The sequence below is a fragment of the Salmo salar genome, chromosome 20 (genome assembly GCF_965601325.2).
Source record: "Salmo salar chromosome 20, fSalSal1, whole genome shotgun sequence".
Taxonomy (NCBI): Eukaryota; Metazoa; Chordata; class Actinopteri; order Salmoniformes; family Salmonidae; genus Salmo; species Salmo salar.
The window spans coordinates 25,943,881-25,967,354 of NC_138310.1; the positions used below are offsets into that span (position 1 = coordinate 25,943,881).

Here is a 23,474-nt window from a genome sequence, read left to right on the forward strand (position 1 = left end):
AAAAGCCTCGGCATGCAACACGGGGATGAGCTCACACACAACACACACACACACACAGGCAACTATACTCACACAAGCTAATAAAAAACAGACGAATACACACAGAAAAAAATGTATCACAAAATATAAGCATACATTTTTTTTTTTTAAATGCTGCTCTTGGTAGAATTATACTTGGCTCTACTTCAAGATAATTCATGCCTGTCAGATATATATTCCATCTCCGTTTGAAGCTGTCACAACACCATTCATGTCAGTAAAGTCAACATATCTATATGAGTATCCTCCCTTCCTTCTATTCCCCAACCCCGCTGCTCACCTTCCTGCAGGTACATGACAGCCTGTGAGTAGTTCTGCAGTGCGTGGTGTGTCCTCCCCAGACTGCCGTAGGCCAGGGTCTTGGCCGCCAGGTCGTTGGTCTGAGCTGCAACACTCAGATGCTGCTCCTGGAACACCACTGCACGCTCATAGTTGCCTAGCGACTCGTAGGTGAGGCCCAGGTTGCCATAGGCACGGCCCTGTCGGGCGGGGCTGCCCGCCTCCTCTGCGATCTCCAGGTCACTCTGGTGGCAGCGCAGGGCCGTCTCGTACTCTCCCATGGACTGGTAGACCACGCCCAGGCCACAGCTGGCGTCGCCCTCTAGTGATCGGTCTTGGGTGTCACGGGCAATGCCTAGCTGGCGCTCCAGACAGGAGATGGCCTGTTCGTAGTTCCCCAGCTGGCTGTGGAGCGCCCCCAGCTCCCCGTAGGCCTGGGCCTTCCCTCCACATTCCCCCAGCTCATGGGCCACCACCAGACGCTTCTCAAAACACACCAGGGACTGCTGCAGGTTACCCATCGCCCTACAGAGGGAGACACAGAGTCAGGGCTTGACGAAGGAAAGTCAAACAGTAGGGGACGGAGATATGCAGGGTCAACTGGGCAGGCTGGGACAGAGATGGGATATATTATATGCCTACTAGAATGGCCTGTAATTGCCATCTGCTCCTCAATATGAACAAACAGACTCGTGCCACAGAGACTGTGTCCTCCAAGTGCACTCCTCTCACAGTAACCCTGTTCCTCTCTCTGCTCATCTCCTATCAGGGGATAGTAGAACAGCTATGATCTAATCTGCACATATGGCCACACTGTGCTATTAGAGAAGAATGAGAAATACACATCACATTTGCCATTTGCCAAGCTCTGCATCGTTTCAGTGGGAATGAATATTCAGATACCCAACAAAAAGCACGGCAGATGACTCTCTGAGGACTGTGTGTGTGTGTGTGTGTGTGTGTGTGTGTGTGTAGGGGAAGAGACAAGGGGCTGCAGGGGAATGAGGCAGGGCTGATGGGTTAATGATGCAATGGGTTGGGGGGTGCTAGATAATATAATTCACCCTCCACTTGGCCTAGATTAGAGGGATGTCACATGGACGATACAGGTTCTGTCTCTCTCTGTGAATAGGCCTACACATCGACTAAGACCCAGGTTTTGTTCTCTTGAACACTCTGCACAGAAACCCTGCAAATAGACCATTTTCACATTCACAGGCGGAGCAACAACTGCCGGATGTCGCTTGAAAAGGACCATTAAAAGAATAAAAGGCTTGAGCTTAATTAATGTTCTCTTTTAAAGTGAGCTGGTTCACTAAAGGCTCTGGGACAGAGAGAGAGAGAGATAGGAAGTGAGGAAGGTAGGAGTCTGATGTATATTCTTCACCTCTCAGCTCATGCATGGCTAATGCAGGGTTCTGTCGGATTGTTATGGTGGCATGTTGATGATGCACAATAAGGGAAAAAAATCATCTCTGAAATTAGGATTCCATTGCTGCTGCCGTGTTTTGTTTCACACCGTATTCTCACAGGATGTTATCAGCTCTCAGACACACACAGGGGAGAGAGAAAGAGAAGAAAAGAGACAGAATGTAAAAGGTTGTCTTGAATTAACTGCAGTTCCCCCGGTTTCAGACGTCTGTCAGCCAAAGCCTCTTTGCATACAGATCAGCTGGGGGCCAGTAGGCTCAGTGCTGAAGCAGCTAGCACCAGCCTCACTGAGCCTCACGATCCACAACACCGACCGTCAAGGTGTCTCTAAACTACGGTGGTCCTAGAAATGCCAGCGCCAACACAAGCAGGAAAACAGCAGCAGGCACAAAAAGAAAAAAGATTATGCAAAGCAGGATTACTATGATTATTAGTAATACCCCGTCAAAGCAAATTATCTGTCACCGCAACAACTAGAGGAAATTGATATCGGCAACTTACTCAAAGGCAGAATGGCTTTCTGCGCGCAACGGTAGCTTAGGAGTGTATTTGAAATATGACGCCTTGCTTTTAAATGTTATTCAAACGAGAAAAATACTAATTAAAGTTCTATATATACTTTCATCAGCAGTACTCTTCTTCTATGATTAAGATATTAGCTGTTCATAACAGGCAATAAGAGATTTCATGGTTTTAGTGCTTTCATCCAACCACAGATGTTCATTCCAGAGCTAAAGCAGGGTTTTTGTGCTGCAGAGGCGCCATGTACCCAAGCCAATCCTTTAGTGACACTTTAGTCCAATCACTACTTCAAGAAGAGGTCATTTGGACAGATGGCACAGCTTACCTAGAACACTAAGTAACTCATTCAGTTCAAAAACAGGAGTCACTGCAGTGCAGGGTACTCAACTAGTATTTGAGAAGGTTCAGTCACACAAATGTCCTGGGTGGCAAAGGTCAGGATGGATATTTTCTTTATTGGCGTAGTAACAAACCTCTACGTATGCGACCCCAAACTGTCCACACCCCTCTTGTTATATGTAGCAGTTTTTAAGCTTATTCCTGCAATTCATGTTTTATGTGTGCTCATATGATACCTGAGTGACAAAACAAAATCAATGAGGCCCCCATGGGCACATCATCTAAATAAGCATAACTGACCTACTTAGTGACCTGATAGGGAGCTATAACCAGTCATGTTACAGGTTTCTAAGGATGGCTACTAAGGGCTACTGAGAGATGTCACTGACCTGTGTCCATTCCCCAGGCCTCGGTAGGCCTTCTCCTGGTCCTGCATCCGGTTCAGGCTCTGGGCCACAGACAGGTACTGGTCGTAGTATTTAATGGCCTCTTCAAAGTCCCCTAGGGCCTCGTAACAGTCTCCCAGGTTACCATAGGCCCTACCCCGGTCCAACACGGCCTCGTTGCCACTCAGCTGCTGGAGGGTGGCCAGCTGCTGTTCCAGGTAGCCTATAGCCTCCTCCATCACCCCTACGTTCATCTTGGTGATGCCCATGTTGCCATAGACCTGGGCCTCTACCCCCGGGTCCTTCAGTCTGCGGCCCAGCTCTAGCTGCTCCTCGTAGCTCTTAAAGGCCATGGCGTACTTCCCCAGAGCCATGTAGACGGCTGCCAGGTGGCCGTGGGCTTTACACTCCCCAGGCACGTCGCCCAGCTCCTGGTACACCTCCAGCTCCTGGGTGTGGTAGCCCAGCGCCTTGTCGTACTTCTGCACCAGTCTGTAGGTGGCACCCAGGGCTGCGTAGGCACACGCCTCCATCCTGCGCTCCTTCACCTGAAACAAAGCACAGATAGGATTTCAGTGCATCAGCAAATATTCAACATCAACAGCCTTACATAAACAGCCCTGCTTTGCAAAATCAATGAAGTGCTGAACTTACAGTATATAACGTTAATCTCCCTTACTGTATGCAGACAACGTGGAGACCTTTCCTGTGACTATGACAGACTAAAAACAGGAGCCAGAGAATCTCACCTGGTGAGCCAGGGCCAGCTGCTGCTCATAGAATTGGATAGCTCCAGTCACGTCCTTCTTGCAGACAAAGATGTCCCCTAGGTTGCCCAGGGCTCTGAAGCGGGCCTGTGCATTATTAAGAGACTGGGCTAGAGAGAGCAGGTACTTCTGACACTCCTCTGCCTTGGTGAAGTCACCCAGAGCCTTGAAGGCCAGTCCCAGGTTACAGTAGGCCTTGGCCTGGCTCAGCTTGTCATGCAGGTCCTTAGCCAGAGCCAGGTCCTGCTCATAGTACTTGACAGCGTCCTGGTAGCTTCCCAGGCAGTAGTGGGCATAGCCCAAGTTGTGGCAGACTTTCCCCTCACTCTCCATGTCCTGGAGGTCAGGGGACAAGCGGAGGTACTGCTCGTAGTAGGGCACGGCTTGGGGGAATTCTCCCCGGGAGCAGTGGAAGTTCCCCAGATTACCTAGGGCGCGAGCCTCGCTCTGGACGTCTCGCAGCTCACGGGCGATATTGAGGTGGTTCTGGTAGTGCTGCAGGGCGCGGTCGTGGGCCCCCAGGGCCTGGTAGGCAACGGCCAGGTTACCATGGGTGGAGGCCTGTGAGGCCCGGTCATTGACCTCCATGGAGATCTGTAGCTCCTGGCGGTGGTAGCGTACAGCCTGGTCAAAGGCCCCCAGCGCGTTGTAGGCGTTGCCCATGTTACCGTAGGCCCGGCCCTGGGCAGCATAGTCACTGAGCTCCTGGGTGATGGAGAGGTGGGTTTTGTGGAGTTTCAGTGCAGTCTCATAGTCTCCTTTCATCTGGTGGATAATGCCTGTGGATTATGGAAAGGAGAGGGAGGTGACAAGATTATTATCCCATTCACAAGAAATGAGGAGAGTTCAGAGTGCCTCATCAGACAGCCACACTATGTAGAAAGCAAGTAATTCGATAGTTCAAATATGCTTTCTGCTGAGCCAGCTCACACAGCAAACATTCCACGTAAAAAATATCATAATTAAAATGGAGCACATTCACACAGCTTTATAATTACATCAAAACGGAATCATTAGATTTTTTAAACTGTCCTTCATGATTGTGTCTTTGAAGAAAATAAGCAAAACCAACAACTTTTCCACTGGGACTGAAACAACAGAGGGAGAAAGAGAGAGAGAGAGAGAAAGAGCGGGCAGAGCCGATCGAAAGCTGAGCAAACAACTTCTAAAAAAATGAGATGAATGTAGAGAACCAATCAACATCTTAGGACTCTGTGTACTGAGCATTTTATCTGTTAGAAAATATCATCCTCCTGAAAACAAAAGCTTTGCCCTGCAGCCAGCATGCACGTCCACACACAGCAGAGTGTATCTCTATCTACCTTCCTTTCCTCTGAGACACACACTGGGCTTTGAGTCCCACTGTCTGTTGTCACCCGGCTTTCCATAAACTCATAATTAAACTCCTAATATCAGAGCGCTGTGGCTCCCTGGAGCGGGGGAACAGAGGAGGAGAGTAGGGGATGGCCGCAGGCTGATGGACGGAGCCAGAGCCAGAGAGGACAGCCCGCCGCAGGACTAATGATCACTCACCATAGAAAGAGAGGAACATATGGAGGGGCCTGGCGTGGCGTGGTGGCGGTGCAGCCATTCATCTAACAGGCCTGGCTAACTGTGTCTCTTCTGCGTCAGCATCAGTGTGGGATAATGGGCCTGGGAGATGAGAGGAACCAGCCCCAACCCGCCGCACCACTCAGAGGGCACTAGGATGGAGACGGGGCCAGGCTGGGCTGGGGTGTGTGGGAAACAGGGAGGACAGGAGAGGGGGGCATTTATGGGTTGCGGTGGGAACTTGATGGTGCCATTGGGATTAGCTACCACCATGTGTGTCACTGTTTTCTGACTTTTCCCTACCAGAACCTTTCACAGTACTGGTGCACGCAGCGGCTAAGTGAACAGAAGGATACAAACTAAACAGCCAACTTAACAGACCCAAAATGATATGACTTCTGGCGCTGTAGATGTGGAGGCATGGCCATTAGAGTTGTTTGTTCAGTTAAAAGCCTTGTATTAGGCCTTTGAGATGCCTGACTAGCAGCCCTGCCGTTCTGTTGGTCTCTCGTTGGTCCTTATACAGTTTCAGGATTCTCTAACGCAGCCCTTTTTTTGGGCTGCCAGATTTGGAGGAATAGAAGAGGAGTGGTTTAAACTAAGCTGTGATAAAAAGTGTTTGAAATACATTTGATTGATAGAAAGTTCAGGTGAAAGAAGAGGTAAATATTTGATCTTGTTTGTAAATCCAGGTATCAAGGAAAGGGGATTACCCACACAAGGTACATTGGATGGCAGCATAAAAATAACCTATTCAAAGGTTCTCCTTGATTTGCATAGCCCATAGATAGTGGCGTAAATAACCCCAATCCATAGATGGGCTCACTTTTATGACGATTCGCACACAGTTCCCTCACAGTTTCACAGTGGAAAGGAACCCCCTCAGATGAGGTGGATCAGTAGCGCAGTATTTGTGTATCTATGTGGTTCTGTCTTCAGTTTAAAGTGTCATAGTCTTACCTGGCCCAGTAATCATCAGGTCATCACCTGAAGGAATTAATATGCTAAGAATTCTCCAGAAAAAAAGAACAAGAGACAGGGCAATGCCTGGTCCAGATTTGCAGAGGGAATACAATATGGATTATTAACATACAGTATATAGAATTGATAAACTGCTACTAACTCTATTATTATGACAAATGGTATAGGCATTATAGGCTTTTGACATTTGAGGTCAGACAGTTACAGTAGACTGATATTGGCACCTCACATATCATGGACAGAGCCCAGCCCGGGCTCAGAGCATGTTAACATTCACGGCAGGCTGGTCGGAGGAGCAATGACAACCTTTTCCCTCTTCAAAGTCATTGCCAAGATTATGCCCTCCCTTTGGAGCTCATCCCACAGAGGGTATAATGCCTATTGATGTATCACCAGCAAACATGGCCCCAGCCCTCCCCTGAGTCCATTGCTGGAGGCTAAAATTGGAGCTGGGGCTTGAAGGCTGGGGTGGGGGCTGGGGAGAAAGACTGGAGCTGGAGCAGGAAGAGATGAGGACCATGGACTAGGGCTAGTCCTAAGGCTGTGCCCAGGGCCAGACAAGGGGTCAGAAAACAATCTCTGTCTCTTCCACATTGTAAGAGGATTACAAGAACCCCTGGGTCCCTGTATGATAGTAAATAATAGCATGTTCTGCACCTCAGGTGGTAAATGGTGTTGGTACACAAACCAGATGGAGATGACAGAGATGGTTGGACAGCTGGATAAGAAATGGGAAATGATAGGTACACTGATTTCAAATGACCCCACCAAGAAATTATTCTTAGAGAAAGGAGAGATTGACTTCTGTTGATCCTTGTTATGCCCATGCAATTCACTTCGACTGCATGATAAGCATTTCTCTCAGACTGCACACTAAGCTTTGTTATGTTACATATATTGGCTATAGCCCAGAGGTTATTTGAGTCTGCAGCTCCATAATTCCCATCTGCACAGTGAGCACTTGAGACAATGACTGCGAAAAAAGAGGGATCAAACAACAAGGAAAATATCCCTCCACGCAGACACAAAATATCCCTCCACGCAGACACAAAATATCCCTCCACGCAGACACAAAATATCCCTCCACGCAGACACAAAATATCCCTCCACGCAGACACAAAATATCCCTCCACGCAGACACAAAATATCCCTCCACGCAGACACAAAATATCCCTCCACGCAGACACAAAATATCCCTCCACGCACACAAAATATCCCTCCACGCATACACAAAATATCCCTCCACGCATACACAAAATATCCCTCCACGCATACACAAAATATCCCTCCACATGTACACAGACCTACTGTATCCAATTCACCAACACTCCGTATCTAAATACATTAAAAGGGGGGCGATGCGTTGTCACTTTGCATTACACAGGCGCTCAGTGTGAGAGGGAGATGCTGCAGTGATGACTCTGAGGCTTGGTGTCGTGCTCTGAGTAAATCACTGTGTCATTCTGTGCTGTGTGTGGACAGAGGCTGTTGTGGTCTGCTACACTGTGGAGCATTCTGCCAGCTGCTGCCTCTCTCTCTGCTGCTCTGTCCAGCTAAGAGGATTTCCACATCAATGGAGTCTCTGCCACTGTGCCGGGTTGATACCAGGGATAGAAGGAAGATGGCCAATCACCAAGCAGCCCTCAGCCCTGGCCTAGAGTCCAAATTCTAGCTCACCTTCCATTTATGTCAGTTTGTTAACACAAGGGCTTGAAGAATGAATACAAAACAACATATTCAATTGCTATGTAAAAGTCAATGGTCTAGAAAATTGCAGGACTAGCAGATGCATACTTACTTTCTAGACCAGTGTTTCCAAACCCTGGTCCTCCAGTACTCTTAACAGTACACATTGTTATTGTAGCCCTGGTCAAACACACCTCATTCAGCTCATTGAGGGCTTGATGATTAGTTGACAAGTTGAATCAGGTGTGCTTGTCTAGGGTTACAATAAAAATGTGTACTGTTGGGGGCACTGGAGACCAGGGTTGGGAAACACTGGACATCTAGACATTTCACATGACTGGGTGTGGTGTGTGTGGAGACCTGTGGGGGGCGGTAGAGAGCTGAGGGAGATGAGGCAGGCAGGGCCCTGATTGGGGGTGGGGTGTAGTGGGGTAGGGGTCTGAGTCTGGGTCTGGACTTAGGTACCAAATCCTCACTCAGAAAACACACGTCTCTCACAGCCTGACAGACACGCTGAGAGAGACAGGAAGGCGGAAGATAAAAAGAAAGGGGGATGGATAGATGGATGTGTGCTGAGTGGGAGGCCTGCCAACACAAGCACACACAGACAGGCCGACGGAACTCTCCACCCCTCCGCCTGCCTGCCTGCGGGCCCAGCTGGGCTGGCTTCCTCTCTGCTCTCTTCAGCTGACCCGTCATTATCCTGCAGCCCAGGCCCAGCACTGTCACGGCTATCCCTGCTAACCCACAGCCAAACCGCTGTTACTTCTGGATCTATAATAGCTCTGGATATTAAGGTATCTTATGTTAATGTCCAGTGTATTGAGCAAGACACTTTGGTTTCCGTTTTGTAAAGAGATAAAATGCCATTGAGGGTTGGGCTGAGGAAGAGGCGGGCTATACATTTACTAAATGCAAAGGAAAGCTTTCACGGTGCTGTTTGAGTTAATGGTGACACGATAAATGCATTCATAAGAAATGCATACAGCACATAGCTATGCGTGGACGGTGGAAATGTGGGAGAATGTTTGAGCGGGCTTCCAGTCCAGTATTTGGCATGGTCCTCTGTCATCAGACTGGGCTGAAGGGGGCCAAGGAGAGGGGGAACTAACTGCTCCTTTTCCATGAACATGAATGTGGGCCAAGCAGCACAGATCTGCTACACTAGGAAGTCTCCAGGAGAAGAGAACGAGACTGGCATCCAATGTAATCACCTCAAACCCCCCTCCCCTCCTTCCATACACAGTATAGTATCTAGGCTTTCCATTCCTGTCCTTCCTGTCTGTGTGTCCTGAACCAGGACCATAGCAGGTCGTATTTACCTGTTGTTCACTAACAGACTACCTCCAGCACGGCCCGAGATAAATGCACCTTTATGATTTGGTTTCCCTCGCTCCCTGTCTCCTTCCCCGTAGCATTCTTTCATTCACTCTGACTGTTCCATTAGGCTGGATAAATTCCTCTGTAAATCCAGCCGCTGCCCTCCTGCCCCTGCCTTCTCCCCTCCCGCCTTACAAAAAGACTAGGGTGTTTCCAACGACAACCAACCTGAGAGCTCTCCTTCTCTGACTGCCTCAGTCTGCTCCAGGACATATGGCTGTGTTCCTGTAGTGAGCCATATATCCAATCCTCTGCAAAACTCCACAGAAGATTTTCCATGTTGGGGTGAGAGAGAGTATATTAAGAAAGGCCTAAAGCCATTTCAACTCAGCCGCCCCCCTCCCCCCCCACCTCTCCTGCCCCAGTGACAAGATCCAGAATAGTGTTGTTTACGGTTCTGTTAGGCTCTGCTGTTGTTTTGTTGTGTTTCCTGTTTGATTTTAATGTGGCTCAGCATTAAGAGGTCCTCTGGGAAACAGGGTGAAAACAAGGAAAGTGATTGCTTAATTAAAACTCTTACCTCCCACCCTGTTCATTTATGGAGTCGCCATTTCAAATGACTTTTTGAGATGCAAGAAAAAACAATGACAAGTTGGTTAGAAAAAGATAGAGGGGAGGAGGGAGAGGTAGGAGATAAGGGGGGTAACAACAACTTCCAAACAAACTTATTAAAAACCTCTTTGAAGTGAATTGCAGGGGAAAATAATATAATTTATATTCTGTTTCATGAATAACAGAAATGTGAGCTAAATGCGAAAGCCACCACTTGAGTCCTCTTCGAGATATTAAAAATTGCTGACTAGGGGGTATGTTAGCCGGTTAATGAATAATAAATGGAGGCTGGAATGCAACATTTTCATATCCTTTATAGGTCAGCGTGCACTGAGCCAAGGCTCCTGTCACCGCTGGGCATCAGTGAGCCAACCAGCCTCAGTAATAAAGCATGTTACCATCCCGGTGCTGAGCAGAGCGGAGCGGAGCGCTAGCTGGCTACATGTTACCATCCCAGGGCTGAGCGGAGCGGAGCGCTAGCTGGCTACATGTTACAATCCCGGTGCTGAGCGGAGCGGAGTGCTAGCTGGCTACATGTTACCATCCCGGTGCTGAGCGGAGCTGAGTGCTAGCTGGCTACATGTTACCATCCCGGTGCTGAGCGGAGCGGAGCGCTAGCTGGCTACATGTTACTATCCCGGTGCTGAGCGGAGCGCTAGCTGGCTACATGTTACCATCCCGGTGCTGAGCGGAGCGGAGCGCTAACTGGCTACATGTTACTATCCCGGTGCTGAGCGGAGCGGAGTGCTAGCTGGCTACATGTTACCATCCCGGTGCTGAGCGGAGCGGAGTGCTAGCTGGCTACATGTTACCATCCCGGTGCTGAGCGGAGCGGAGTGCTTGCTGGCTACATGTTACCATCCCGGTGCTGAGCGGAGCGCTAGCTGGCTACATGTTACCATCCCGGTGCTGAGCGGAGCGGAGCGCTAGCTGGCTACATGTTACTATCCCGGTGCTGAGCGGAGCGGAGTGCTAGCTGGCTACATGTTACCATCCCGGTGCTGAGCGGAGCGGAGTGCTAGCTGGCTACATGTTACCATCCCGGTGCTGAGCGGAGCGGAGTGCTAGCTGGCTACATGTTACCATCCCGGTGCTGAGCGGAGCGCTAGCTGGCTACATGTTACTATCCCGGTGCTGAGCGGAGCGGAGTGCTAGCTGGCTACATGTTACCATCCCGGTGCTGAGCGGAGCGGAGTGCTAGCTGGCTACATGTTACCATCCCGGTGCTGAGCGGAGCGGAGTGCTAGCTGGCTACATGTTACCATCCCGGTGCTGAGCGGAGCGCTAGCTGGCTACATGTTACTATCCCGGTGCTGAGCGGAGCGGAGTGCTAGCTGGCTACATGTTACCATCCCGGTGCTGAGCGGAGCGGAGTGCTAGCTGGCTACATGTTACCATCCCGGTGCTGAGCGGAGTGCTAGCTGGCTACATGTTACCATCCCGGTGCTGAGCGGAGTGCTAGCTGGCTACATGTTACCATCCCGGTGCTGAGCGGAGTGCTAGCTGGCTACATGTTACCATCCCGGTGCTGAGCGGAGTGCTAGCTGGCTACATGTTACCATCCCGGTGCTGAGCGGAGTGCTAGCTGGCTACATGTTACCATCCCGGTGCTGAGCGGAGTGCTAGCTGGCTACATGTTACCATCCCGGTGCTGAGCGGAGTGCTAGCTGGCTACATGTTACCATCCCGGTGCTGAGCGGAGTGCTAGCTGGCTACATGTTACCATCCCGGTGCTGAGCGGAGTGCTAGCTGGCTACATGTTACCTCTAAGCTATGACAGGGGCCGCTCCACCCTCTCCACATTAACATAGATCATTAGAGAAGAGCTGAGAGAGGGGAATAAAAGTTCAGTGAAGAAACACTTTCTCTCAACATGTTCTCTCCCCCTCGCTATACGACACTGTCATTCTTTCCCCTTTCCTCAGAAGCTTGTTAATCTTACAAGCTTGATCATGTCCTCGTTGTGTAGAACAGGGGTCCCCAAACCTTTTCACTCGGGGCCTCCCTTCTAGCATTGGGGAACATTCTAAACCATTTTGCAGTTTCAAAGAAAATGTTCTTGCAATTCTATACATTTTGCCATGTCTAATGTGTATTCATGTGATATTTGAGTGACACAATAATTACAACATTATATATGGGCTGAAAAACCTAAATAACATGGGCTAGTCGATCTGGACATTTCTGACAAGTTATAAATAGCTCTCTAAGTATACAATGACAAACATGACAAGAGGAACTGATGATGAACTAACCAATTTCGCCCCACAATTTGGGAACTACTGGTGTAGAACATATTGTATCTCTGCATGGTGGTACTTCAAAGGAAGCGGACTGTACAGTATTCTACAGTATGTCAAGTCGGCTACAGTATGTGGGGGAATGACTAGGCAACAACAACATTCCCCCCTTTACCATCAACAACAACAATGGTGTAATTAGAGAAATTATGCTTTTCATGCCCACTTCATTCTCTGTTATCTTCATTATTCAGCTCTTGGAGAATCAGCTATTAGGTAATTAAGCGATTCATCTATTCAGTTTCAATTACTGGGAGCCTGACAGCCTCAGATTACAATCACTATGGGTGAGAGAGAGAGAGAGAGAGAGAGAGAGAGAGAGAGAGAGAGAGAGAGAGAGAGAGAGAGACGCAAGGCACCATCAAGCAGAGCAAATGAAAAGGAGAGAGAAAAAAAAGACAAGGAAAGAGAGCAAAGGAGAAACAAGAGGTAGAGACAGGAGGGCACCTTCCACACAATCACCTAGCAGTCCCCTGGGCCCCCTTCCCAGCCATCACCATGAAGCACTGCAGCTTTTCCCTGGCAATACAGAGCAACAGGCTCTTCTCCTCCTCCCATTCATTTTTTCCCCATTTATTTTATGGTTTTGTCACCAGCTATGGGTCTTTGACACTACATCAAATACTGTAATTATTGTGCCAAGGAATTTGAAGTATTGTTGCGGTTGATGTATGCTTGCTGTTACTGGTGAGACTAAAGATGATCCTGATACCGAGCTAGCTGAAGGAGAGATAAACCCACGATTAGCTTCCTGTTTGACTTTCAATGTTAAAGGGATACTTTGGGATTTTGGCAATGAGGCCCTTTATCTACTTCCCCAGAGTCATTTTATGTCTGCATCCAGTGTGAAGGAAGTTAGAGGTAGTTTTGCGAGCCAATGCTGACTAGCGCAATGACTGGAAGTCTATGGAATCCCTTAGCATGCTAGCAGTTACCATAGACTTCCAGGCATTGCGCTAACGCTAGTTAGCAATTGTGCTATCGCTAGTTAGAAACTTCCTTCAAACTGCACGCAGAGACATAAAAATGGTATTGACAAGTTCATCTGCCAAAATCCTGTAGTATCCATTTAGTGCTTCATATTGAAAGAGATGTTTGGATCTCTCTTTCCTATCGGTCAGTTCAAACAGCTCTTACACTAAAAGGGCATTATCATCATTTTACAATTTTATTCCAAACTCATGTCTGGAAATATATATAAAACCCTGGAAAATCACATTAAGGGCGGACTACGGTGCACTGGCTCAGCTCACTGACCCCTATTACACGATTCAAATGTAGCATCATAAACTGTAATCGCTAGAGGCCCTGTTTTATGACCACAAGTAATCAGGATACCTTTCTGAATATATATAGATGGGACCTAAGTGATTACAGCACTGGTTGGGTGTTATGCTGGTCAAAGGCGAGGAGCGTCAATTTATGTTTGGTTGATTAACCTTGGTCCCTGCTTCCACGCTCTCTCTTCTGAGGATTAGGAACAAGTCATCCTGGAGCACCATTATGTCTCTTAGTTGTCCATTAGTCGGCTTTACAACTGTCTAGATGGCTGTCATAAGTCATCCCACCAACGTATATTATAATGACTGGACTCAAATACAGCTGAATGTGCTACAGATGTCAGATCTTAATTTGACCCATTTCGTCGCAGGAGGTATTTTAATGAATATTGAATGTTTATCATCACTGCCAGGGGGGCTGGAAGTGGTGTTTGTAGGCTATACGATGCAGTACCATACCTACCATACAGATTCCGTTCCAACAGACCCAGACCCAACCTAATGGAATGGCCCCACCCCATGACCCAACTGGCAATTTGTAAAATGTATACCAGTTCAATGGTGGTCCCTACAGCATGGCAAAAATAGGGGCAGGGCCACGGGGTATGTTTCTTAAATATAGGATAGCATCTGTGATTCGGCTATGCATACTGTAGGCCTATAATGTGGACTGGAATTACGCACTTCTTTCAAACCATGAAGCTGGGAGAGATGATGGTTCATTGATGATGGTTCATTGATGATGGTTCATTGATGATGGTTCATTGACTTGTGCAGGACAGTGATTTAATAGGATAATAGGTGTACTAGGCCTAATGAAATAGATGAATGGGGCTGTCAACTCAGCCAGACATTCACACTGAAATATTTTCGATCTCCCCTCTTTGAGAATGTTTTACAGATCTGTATTTCTATCTGTCATATGAAACTGCTGGCAGGTGTGGTGCGCATTAAGCCATTTATTTTGTCCACTACTTGCATTTTGGAACATTTGCGTGTATTACCATGTGCACATTGCTGCGCTTATACTGTGAAGAAATAATGGATTATTAACATTTTAAACTAAACGTTCTGATCTAGTCCATCTGTCTTGCTGTGTTTATAGGCTATGCAGCCTATGCAGGCTGTTTTTAGACTGCAGGTCCACTGGGCATTAGTTCAAGCAGCCTATGTAGGCTATGTGCAGGCTACAGCGCGACTCGTGTGCATTCTTCTGTGGATTATAAACATAAATGAGTGGTTGCCTCAGTGCCTGTCTTGGTCCAGCAGTTACACCCGTTTACCCCGGCATACATACAGTATGCCAGTTGGCATGGGTTCGAATCCGGCCCATTGCCCTTTGACTCAATCTCCCCCATTTTTCAACACTGTTATCTCTCAAAAGCAACAAAAATTATGAAATGAGTGGGACTGCCCCACTCCTTAAAAAATACCTGTAAGATAGAATAATAACAGGCAGGTATATTGATAATACAGTAGGATGACGATACAAGCTAGGTCTAATAATACGCCACTTAGCAGTGGGAGGATTGTAACATTAACACATGGATGTGGCAAAGTGCCAGATTCTTAAACGATAATAATGACCAAATCATTGTGGCATGATGAAAGAGACAGGGTTGGAGATAATTGCAGGAGTAGGGATGGTCAAATCAAATCAAAGGTTATTTGTCACACGCGCCAAATTCAACAGGTGTAGACTTTACAGTGAAATGCTTACTTATGAGCCCTTTCCCAATAATACAGAACTTAAAAGTAAGAAAGATGTGCACATTTTTTAAATAAATAGTAACACAAAATAACAATAACGAGACTATATACAAGGAGTACTGGCACCGAGTCAATGTGCAGGGGTACTAGGTAGTTGAGGTAATTGAGGTAATATGTACATGTAGGTAGGGGTAAAAGTGACTAGGCAATCAGGATAGATAATAAACAGAGTAGCAGCAGCGTATGTGAAGATTGTGAAAGAGTGTCTATGTGTGAGTGTGTGTGTGTGTGTGTGTTTTGTGTGTGTGAGCATATGTAGTGTGTGTATGTGTGTGTTGGAGTGTCAGTGTAGTATGTGTGAGTGTGTAGGTAGAGTTCAGTGAGTGTGCATAGAGCCGGTGCAAGAGAGTCAGTGCAAATAAAAAGGGGGTCAATGCAAATAGTCCGGGTAGCCATTTTAATAACTGTTCAGCTGAGTTGGGGGTAGAAGTTGTTCAGGAGCCTTTTGGTCCCACACTTGGCGCTCCGGTACCACTTGCCATGCGGTAGCAGAGAGAACAGTCTATGACTTGGGTGGCTGAAGTCTTGACAATTTTTAGGGCCTTCATCTGACACCGCCTGGTTTAGAGGTCCTGTATGGCAGGGAACTCGGCTCCAGTGATGTACTGGGCCGTACGCACTTATGTAGCGCCTTATGGTCGTATGCCAAGCAGTTCCCATACCAAGTGGTGATGTAGCCAGTCAAGATGCTCTCAATTGTGCAGCAGTATAACTTTTTGAGGATCTGAGGGCCCATGCTAAATCTTTTCAGCCTCATGAGCTGGAAGAGGCATTGTCATGCCTTCTTCACGACTGTGTTGGTGCGTTTGGACCATGACAGGTCCTTAGTGATGTGTACACAGAGGAACTTGAAGCTCTCGACCCACTCCACTAAAGCCCCATCGATGTCAATCAGCTGTCAATCAACTAATGGACCAAATCATCTCATCAACTCAGCCAGGGAAACAAACAGTAGCCTATTATCAGTTTTCAGAGTTTTCACCTTTTTGACAACGGATAGGCTAACGAGTAGCGTATAGAATGTATTGGAATATAAGAAAATAACAAGGGGCCTATTGCAACCATCGATGGCACAGCTGATCTCAATTCCAACCATTATTGGTCACCTCATTACCGCTCCCTAAAATATGTCTTTCAAGATATCTTAGGCCGCTAGTTGGTATTGTCATTGAACAATTTAGTCCTTTTTAACAGACTAAGGGCGATTTATCTATTTGTCAGACATTCCAATGTGTATCAGTAGCTAGGTTTCCATCCAACTAGCGACAGATTTTTATGCAAATATTCTAAATATGCATATGAAACTATGTGGCTTTTTCCCCCAGTGGTGTTTCCACCAAAAGTACTTGTTGTGGATAGAAATCATTGTGTGTTGACGTAGTGCACACAAAATGTACTTTTTTGCTTACGTTTTCATGTACCAAATAAAAATGGAAAGTTCAGTGTCTCCATCACATTTCAACTCTACTGATGGTTTTGTCACAAAAACTGTTGTGTTAAATTGAAAATGTGCCTCCTCTGGTCTTGGCAGGTGTGCTCTAGCCAACAGCTCGCAGATACAGTGCAGGTAGGCTAGTCTACATGATGAGATTATTATGGATAAGAGCGAGAATATTTGTATTTGTCAAACGCCAGTCAAGCATTGATCATCACCAGAATAAGACTCTTGATAGTTACTGGAAAAGAGCATCAAGCTCATCACTGTGCACTTTCACCACCCTGTGAAGTTCATTATAACTTATTTCATCTGTAGCCTAATGAACTGCATGGTTTCCCGAGTTGTAGTGGATGGACCACACACCATATAATCGTGTGACTCCAAGTTTACTTCGATATGATGGTTATTATATCAATATATGCGCATAAAGGCATTTCCACTGCCATTTCTTGTACAATTAAATTTACAGACAAAAAAAAGATCCCACCATGTTGAACGAACAAATTATCTGTCAACATTTATAACATTATACCGAAACTTCCTGTTTCCATCACAGCTGTTGTGATTTTTTTTATACGGTATGATTTTACTCACATAAGAACTGTGGATGGAAACATGGTTAGAGTATGGCTGCATTTCAGATACATTTCTGTACATTTGAATATTGCAGTAATAGGACCTAGGCTTAGCGTTTGAGCGAGCGAGAGAGATTATGATTTTGATAGCAAGCCCTGATACCAATGACTTGACTGCCCCCGCATGGAGAGAAAGAGAACTGCTCATTTTGATGCAGCAGGATAAGTCTCTGCAACAAAAGAGTGATCAAATTAGGGTCCGACATCTCTATGTCGTCGACCACTGCTGGTATTGACTATCCATAGAGGCACCTTTATCCCCTGTCAGGCTACGCTTTTATCAGTGAGTACATTTACATGCACACTAATAATTCGATATTAAACTGATTATGCAATAGTCACGGCAGGGGTGGGTGTGGAGGGGAGTACTAAGCTAACTTATGGAATTATTTTAAGATGGTCATACCATGGATCATTTTGCTATTTGATTTAGAATTTTAGGACCGCTTTAGGTATGTATAAAACATTTTTTTTAAAGTGATTTGATAAAATATTGAATTTGGCCTGTAGCCCATAGAAACGCATTGAATAACACATTCGTAAATGGCAAAAAAATGTATCATAAGGAATAAGGTTTTGAAGTGTCTGTCCTACATCTAGGAGATTAACCCCTTATTTTTGTTGGTAGAAAACTACCTCTATATTTCCGTTTGTTTGTAGGGGTTACCTTCAGACGAGTCCTGTGACATTTGTGGGTGTTGTTGACATACAAACTTAATATGTCCGAACTTGGTCGCTTTGGTAGAACTTTCATTTTGAGGGTGCTTTTCTGCATTCAGGTAGCCTGATTTCAGATATGTCCATGTAAAGAGAATTATTAGGGAAACCGTTCTTCTTGCAAAGCATGTAAATGTTTTGATCAAACTATTATATTAATCTGACTATCCACAATAATCACATTATTGTGTGCATGTAACCGTACTCAGTGTTTCCTCCCCTAAGAGGGAAGGGGGTGACTGGGGTCTTCCTGCAGGGGACTGATGGGGGTCTTCCTGGGGCATACATCTATGTAGATGTATAGAGTTATGCAGGGGCAGCCACGATTTAGCAGTGGAACAGTGTAGCTTCCGTCCCTCTTCTCGCCCCTACCTGGGCTCAAACCAGGGACCCTCTGCACACATCATATATGTAGATACCTCTATACATATGTAGGTGTATAGAGGTATGCAGTGGCAGCCACGATTTAGCAGTGGAACAGTATAGCTTCCGTCCCTCTCCTCGCCCCTACCTGGGCTCGAACCAGGGACCCTCTGCACACATCAACAACTGCCTCCCACGAAGCATCGTTACCCATCGCGCCACAAAAGCCACGGCCCTTGCAGAGCAAGGGGAACAACTACTTCAAGGTCTCAGAGAGAGTGACGTCACCGATTGAAACGCTATTAGCGCGCACCACCGCTAACTAGCTAGCCATTTCATAACAGTTACAGCAGCATATACTGGAAACACTGGTTTTACAATTAGATTAGCCCTGTATTGTCAAGGTTACCTTGCTAATAATTTTAGATCTGCAAGTTTTTGACCGTGAGATGACTAGGGCTTTGAAAAGGGGACAATAGTTACATTTGAACTCCAATCAAAAAGGCCTGATCTTATAAACTTATCTTCCCTCTTTCTCTCTTTTTTATTTATCTACGCCACCAGGATTCATTTGCTAGATTTGATTAAATCCTTGCCGGTGGGGGGAGAAGGTTCTCATGAAAAATGTAAACGGTTTTTATGGGCTTAATTTCTCCTGTGACAGTGTGATAGTTATATGTTGGTGTTCCATCACTCTAGCACATCCCAGCGAGTGATAAGTCACTGAGGCTGTCTGTCTGCTCTGCTCTGGGCCCATGCAGAGATTCCTGTCCTGACCAATCACATCACACCCCCCAGACCAGGCAGAAGTATCCTGTATCACGCAACACTGCAGTAAATCTACATGACAGTAGTAGACCAGACCCTGGACATAGCAATGTATTTAGCTGACTGCTGTTCAATGACCTTTGTTCTCACACCATTCACTACTTAGGCCTCCATTTTAAACAACATTTAAACATTTAAAACATCTGTGAACAACGAATGAACATACAAATAAAGAAGCTACAGCAATATACACTCACCGGCCAGGTACACCCATCTAGTACTAGGTCGGATCCCCCTTTGACCCCAGAACATCCTGAATTCTCTGGGGCATGGATTCTACAAGGTGTCGGAAACATTCGTTACTCAATTGGTATCAAGGGACCTAACGTGTGCCAGGAAAACATTCCCCACACCAGTACACCACCACCAGCAGTCTGTACCGTAGACACCAGGCAGAATGGGGCCATGGTTTCATGCTGTTACGCCAAATCTTGACTTTGCCATCAGCATGACGCAACAGGAATCAGGATTCGTAGCACCAGGCAATGTTTTCCCACTCCTCAATTGTCCAGTGTTGGTGATCGCGTGCCCACAGGAGCCGCTTCTTCTTGTTTTTAGCTGATAGAAGTGGAACCTGGTGTGGTCGTCTGCTGTAATAACCCATCAGTGACAAGGACCGACGAGTTGTGCGTTCTGAGATGCTGTTCTGCTCACCACTGTTGTACTGCACCGTTATTTGTCTGTTTGTGGGCCTCCTGTTAGCTTGCATGATTCTTGCCTTTCTCATCAACCAGCTGTTTTCACCCACAGGACTGCTGCTGACTGGATGTTTTTTCTTTGTCACACCATTCTCTGTAAACACTAGACACTGTTGTGCATGAAAAGCCAAGGAGGGGGGCTGTTTCTGAGATGCTAGATCCGTCGCGCCTGGCAAAGATGATCACACCACTCTCAAAGACGCTTAGGTCACTCGTTTTGCCCATTCTAACGTTCAATCGAACAGTAACTGAATGCCTCGATGCCTGTCTGCCTGCTTTATATAGCTCATCACTGCCACGTGACTCACTGTCTGTAGGAGCGATCCATTTTCGTAAACGGGGTAGTGTACCTAATAAACTATCCAGTGAGTGTATATGAATGTGCTACACACTGAGACAGGTAAACATATGTACTGGTGATATAGTAGTATCTCAAACCCACAACAAGCAGAGGACAAGCAGGAGCAGAGAATAACAACATGAGAGGAATGCGGATATCACCCCACCATCAATAGAGGGAGAATACTGATGCTGCCTCCACCTCCACACAGTCTCTCTCTCACGGGCAAACCATGACCTCTACACTCCTGTTCTAGCCTGTTCCCATCACATCCTCCCAAGCTCCTTGTGAGGAAGAATCCTGGCTCTACTGTAGGTCAGTGACCTGGATAAAACCCCATGCTGATGGAGCAAACACACTGTAAACATTTCCCAACCTCCGCCTGCCTGTTACGTCTTCCTTTCATCTGCCAGAGTAACTTTCTAACAACCAGGTGCTTCCTCATCCTGTAGGATGGATGGGGCCAAATAGAAGAACTTATCCCACATGCTCATCAGAAAAGGTAAGCCAACAACACGAAGGACTGCGCTGTACATAGTTCTCAACACGAGGGACTGCTCTGTGCATCGTCCTCAACCAATCAAATCAAATCAAATTTATTTGTCACATACACATTGTTAGCAGGTGTTAATGCAAGTGTAGCGAAATGCTTGTGCTTCTAGTTCCGACCATGCAGTAATATCTAACAAGTAATCTACCAATTCCACAACAACTACCTTGTACACACAAGTGTAAAGGAATGAATACGAATATGTACATAAAAATATATAAATGAGTGATGGCCGAACGGCATAGGCAAGATGTAATAGATGGTATAGAGTACAGTATATACATATGAGATGAGTAATGTAGGTTATGAAAACATTATATAAAGTGGCATTGTTTAAAGTGGCTAGTGATACATCTAATTACATCAAGATGGCAAGATGCAGTAGATGGTATGGCGTACAGTATATACATATGAGATGAATAATGTAGGTTATGTAAACATTATCTAATATAAATAATATAAAGTGGCAAGTGATAAATTGATTACATCAATTTTCGCATTATTAAAGTGGCTTGAGTTGAGTCAGTATGTTGGCAGCAGCCACTCAATGTTAGTGATGGCTGTTTAACAGTCTGATGGCCTTGAGATAGAAGCTGTTTTTCAGTCTCTCGGTCCCAGCTTTGATGCACCTGTACTGACCTCGCCTTCTGGATGTTAGCGGGGTGAACAGGCAGTGGCTCGGGTGGTTGCTGTCCTTGATGATCTTTTTGGCCTTCCTGTGACATCGGGTGGTGTACGTGTCCTGGAGGGCAGGTAGTTTGCACCTGTTGATGCATTGTGCAGACCTCACTACCCTCTGGATGCGTGCATGGCCACGCAGTCGTGGGTGAACAGGGAGTACAGGAGAGGGCTGAGAACGCACCCTTGTGGGGACCCAGTGTTGAGGATCAGCGGAGTGGAGATGTTGTTACCTACCCTCACCACCTGGGGTCGGCCCGTCAGGAAGTCCAGGACCCAGTTGCACAGGGCGGGGTCGAGACCCAGGGTCTCGAGCTTAATGACGAGTTTGGAGGGTACTATGGTGTTAAATGCTGAGCTGTAATCAATGAACAGCATTCTTACATAGGTATTCCTCTTGTCCAGATGGGTTAGGGCAGTGTGCAGTGTGATGGCGATTGCGTCGTCTGTGGACCTATTGGGTCAGTAAGCAAATTGTGGGTCTAGGGTGTCAGGTAGGGTGGAGGTGATATGATCCTTGATTAGTCTCCTTGATTAGTCTCTCAAAGCACTTCATGATGACGGAAGTGAGTGCTATAGGGCGGTAGTCATTTAGCTCAGTTACCTTAGCTTTCTTGGGAACAGGAACAATGGTGGCCCTCTTGAAGTATGTGGGGACAGCAGACTGGGATAAGGATTGATTTAATATGTCTGTAAACACACCAGCCAGCTGGTCTGCGCATGCTCTGAGGACGTGGCCGGGGATGTCGTCTGGGCCTGCAGCCTTGCGAGGGTTGACACGTTTAAATGTTTTACTCACGTTGGCAGTGAAGGAGAGCCCGCAGGGTTTGGTAGCGGGCCGTGTTAGTGGCACTGTATTGTCCTCAAAGCGAGCAAAAAACTTGTTTAGTCTGTCTGGGAGCAAGGCATCGTGATCCGCGACGGGGCTGATTTTTCTTTTGTAGTCCGTGATTGACTGTAGACCCTGCCACATACCTCTCGTGTCTGAGCCGTTGAATTGCGACTCCATTTTGTCTCTGTACTGACACTTAGCTTGTTTGATTGCCTTGCGGAGGGAATAGCTACACTGTTTATATTCGGTCATGTTTCCGGTCACTTTGCCCTGATTAAAAGCAGTGGTTCGCGCGTTCAGTTTTGCGCGAATGCTGCCATCAATCCACGGTTTCTGGTTGGGGAATGTTTTAATAGACGCTGTTGGTACGACATCACCGATGCACTTATTAATGAACTCGCACACCGAGTCAGCGTATTCGTCGATATTGTTGTTCGCAGCAATGCGGAACATATCCCAGTCCACGTGATCGAAGCAATCTTGAAGCGTGGAATCCGATTGGTCATCCTGTTTCAGTTTCTGTCTATAGGCTGGGAGCAACAAAATGGAGTCGTGGTCAGCTTTTCCAAAGGGAGGGTGGGGGAAGTTAGAATAACAATGATCCAGGGTTTTACCTGCCCTGGTAGCACAACCGATATGCTGATAGAATTTGGGGAGCCTTGTTTTCAGATTAGCCTTGTTAAAATCCCCGGCTACAATAAATGCAGCCTCAGGATATGTGGTTTCCAGTTTACATAGAGTCCAATGAAGTTCTTTCAGGGCCGTCGATGTGTCTGCTTGGGGGGGATATACACGGCTGTGATTATAATCGAAGAGAATTCTCTTGGTAGATAATGCGGTCGGCATTTGATAGTGAGGAATTCTAAGTCAGGTGAACAAAATGACTTGAGTTCCTGTATGTTGTTATGATCACACCACGTCTCGTTAATCATAAGGTATACACCCCCACCCTTCTTCTTACCAGAGAGATGCTTGTTTCTGTCGGCGCGATGCGTGAAGAAACCAGGTGGATGTACCGACTCAGATAGCGTGTCTCGAGTGAGCCATGTTTCCGTGAAACAAAGAACGTTACAGTCTCGGATGTCTCTCTGGAATGCTACCCTTGCTCGGATTTCATCTACCTTGTTGTCAA

The 23,474-nt window shown here is 46.7% G+C and overlaps 1 protein-coding gene across 2 annotated transcripts in view; it reads right to left on the minus strand.

Annotated features, from left to right (window-relative positions):
• The window catches only part of LOC106580375 (tetratricopeptide repeat protein 28), a 217,984-nt gene that overhangs the window by 36,281 nt on the left and 158,229 nt on the right, over window positions 1–23,474 (minus strand). For both annotated transcript variants that reach the window (XM_082966301.1, XM_014161362.3), the window contains exons 6-8: window positions 3,746–4,542; window positions 3,000–3,544; window positions 320–843 (exon numbers count right to left, since the gene is read on the minus strand). In XM_082966301.1, coding sequence (XP_082822427.1) covers window positions 320–843; window positions 3,000–3,544; window positions 3,746–4,542 — 1,866 coding nt within the window. The remainder of the gene's footprint in view (window positions 1–319; window positions 844–2,999; window positions 3,545–3,745; window positions 4,543–23,474) is intronic.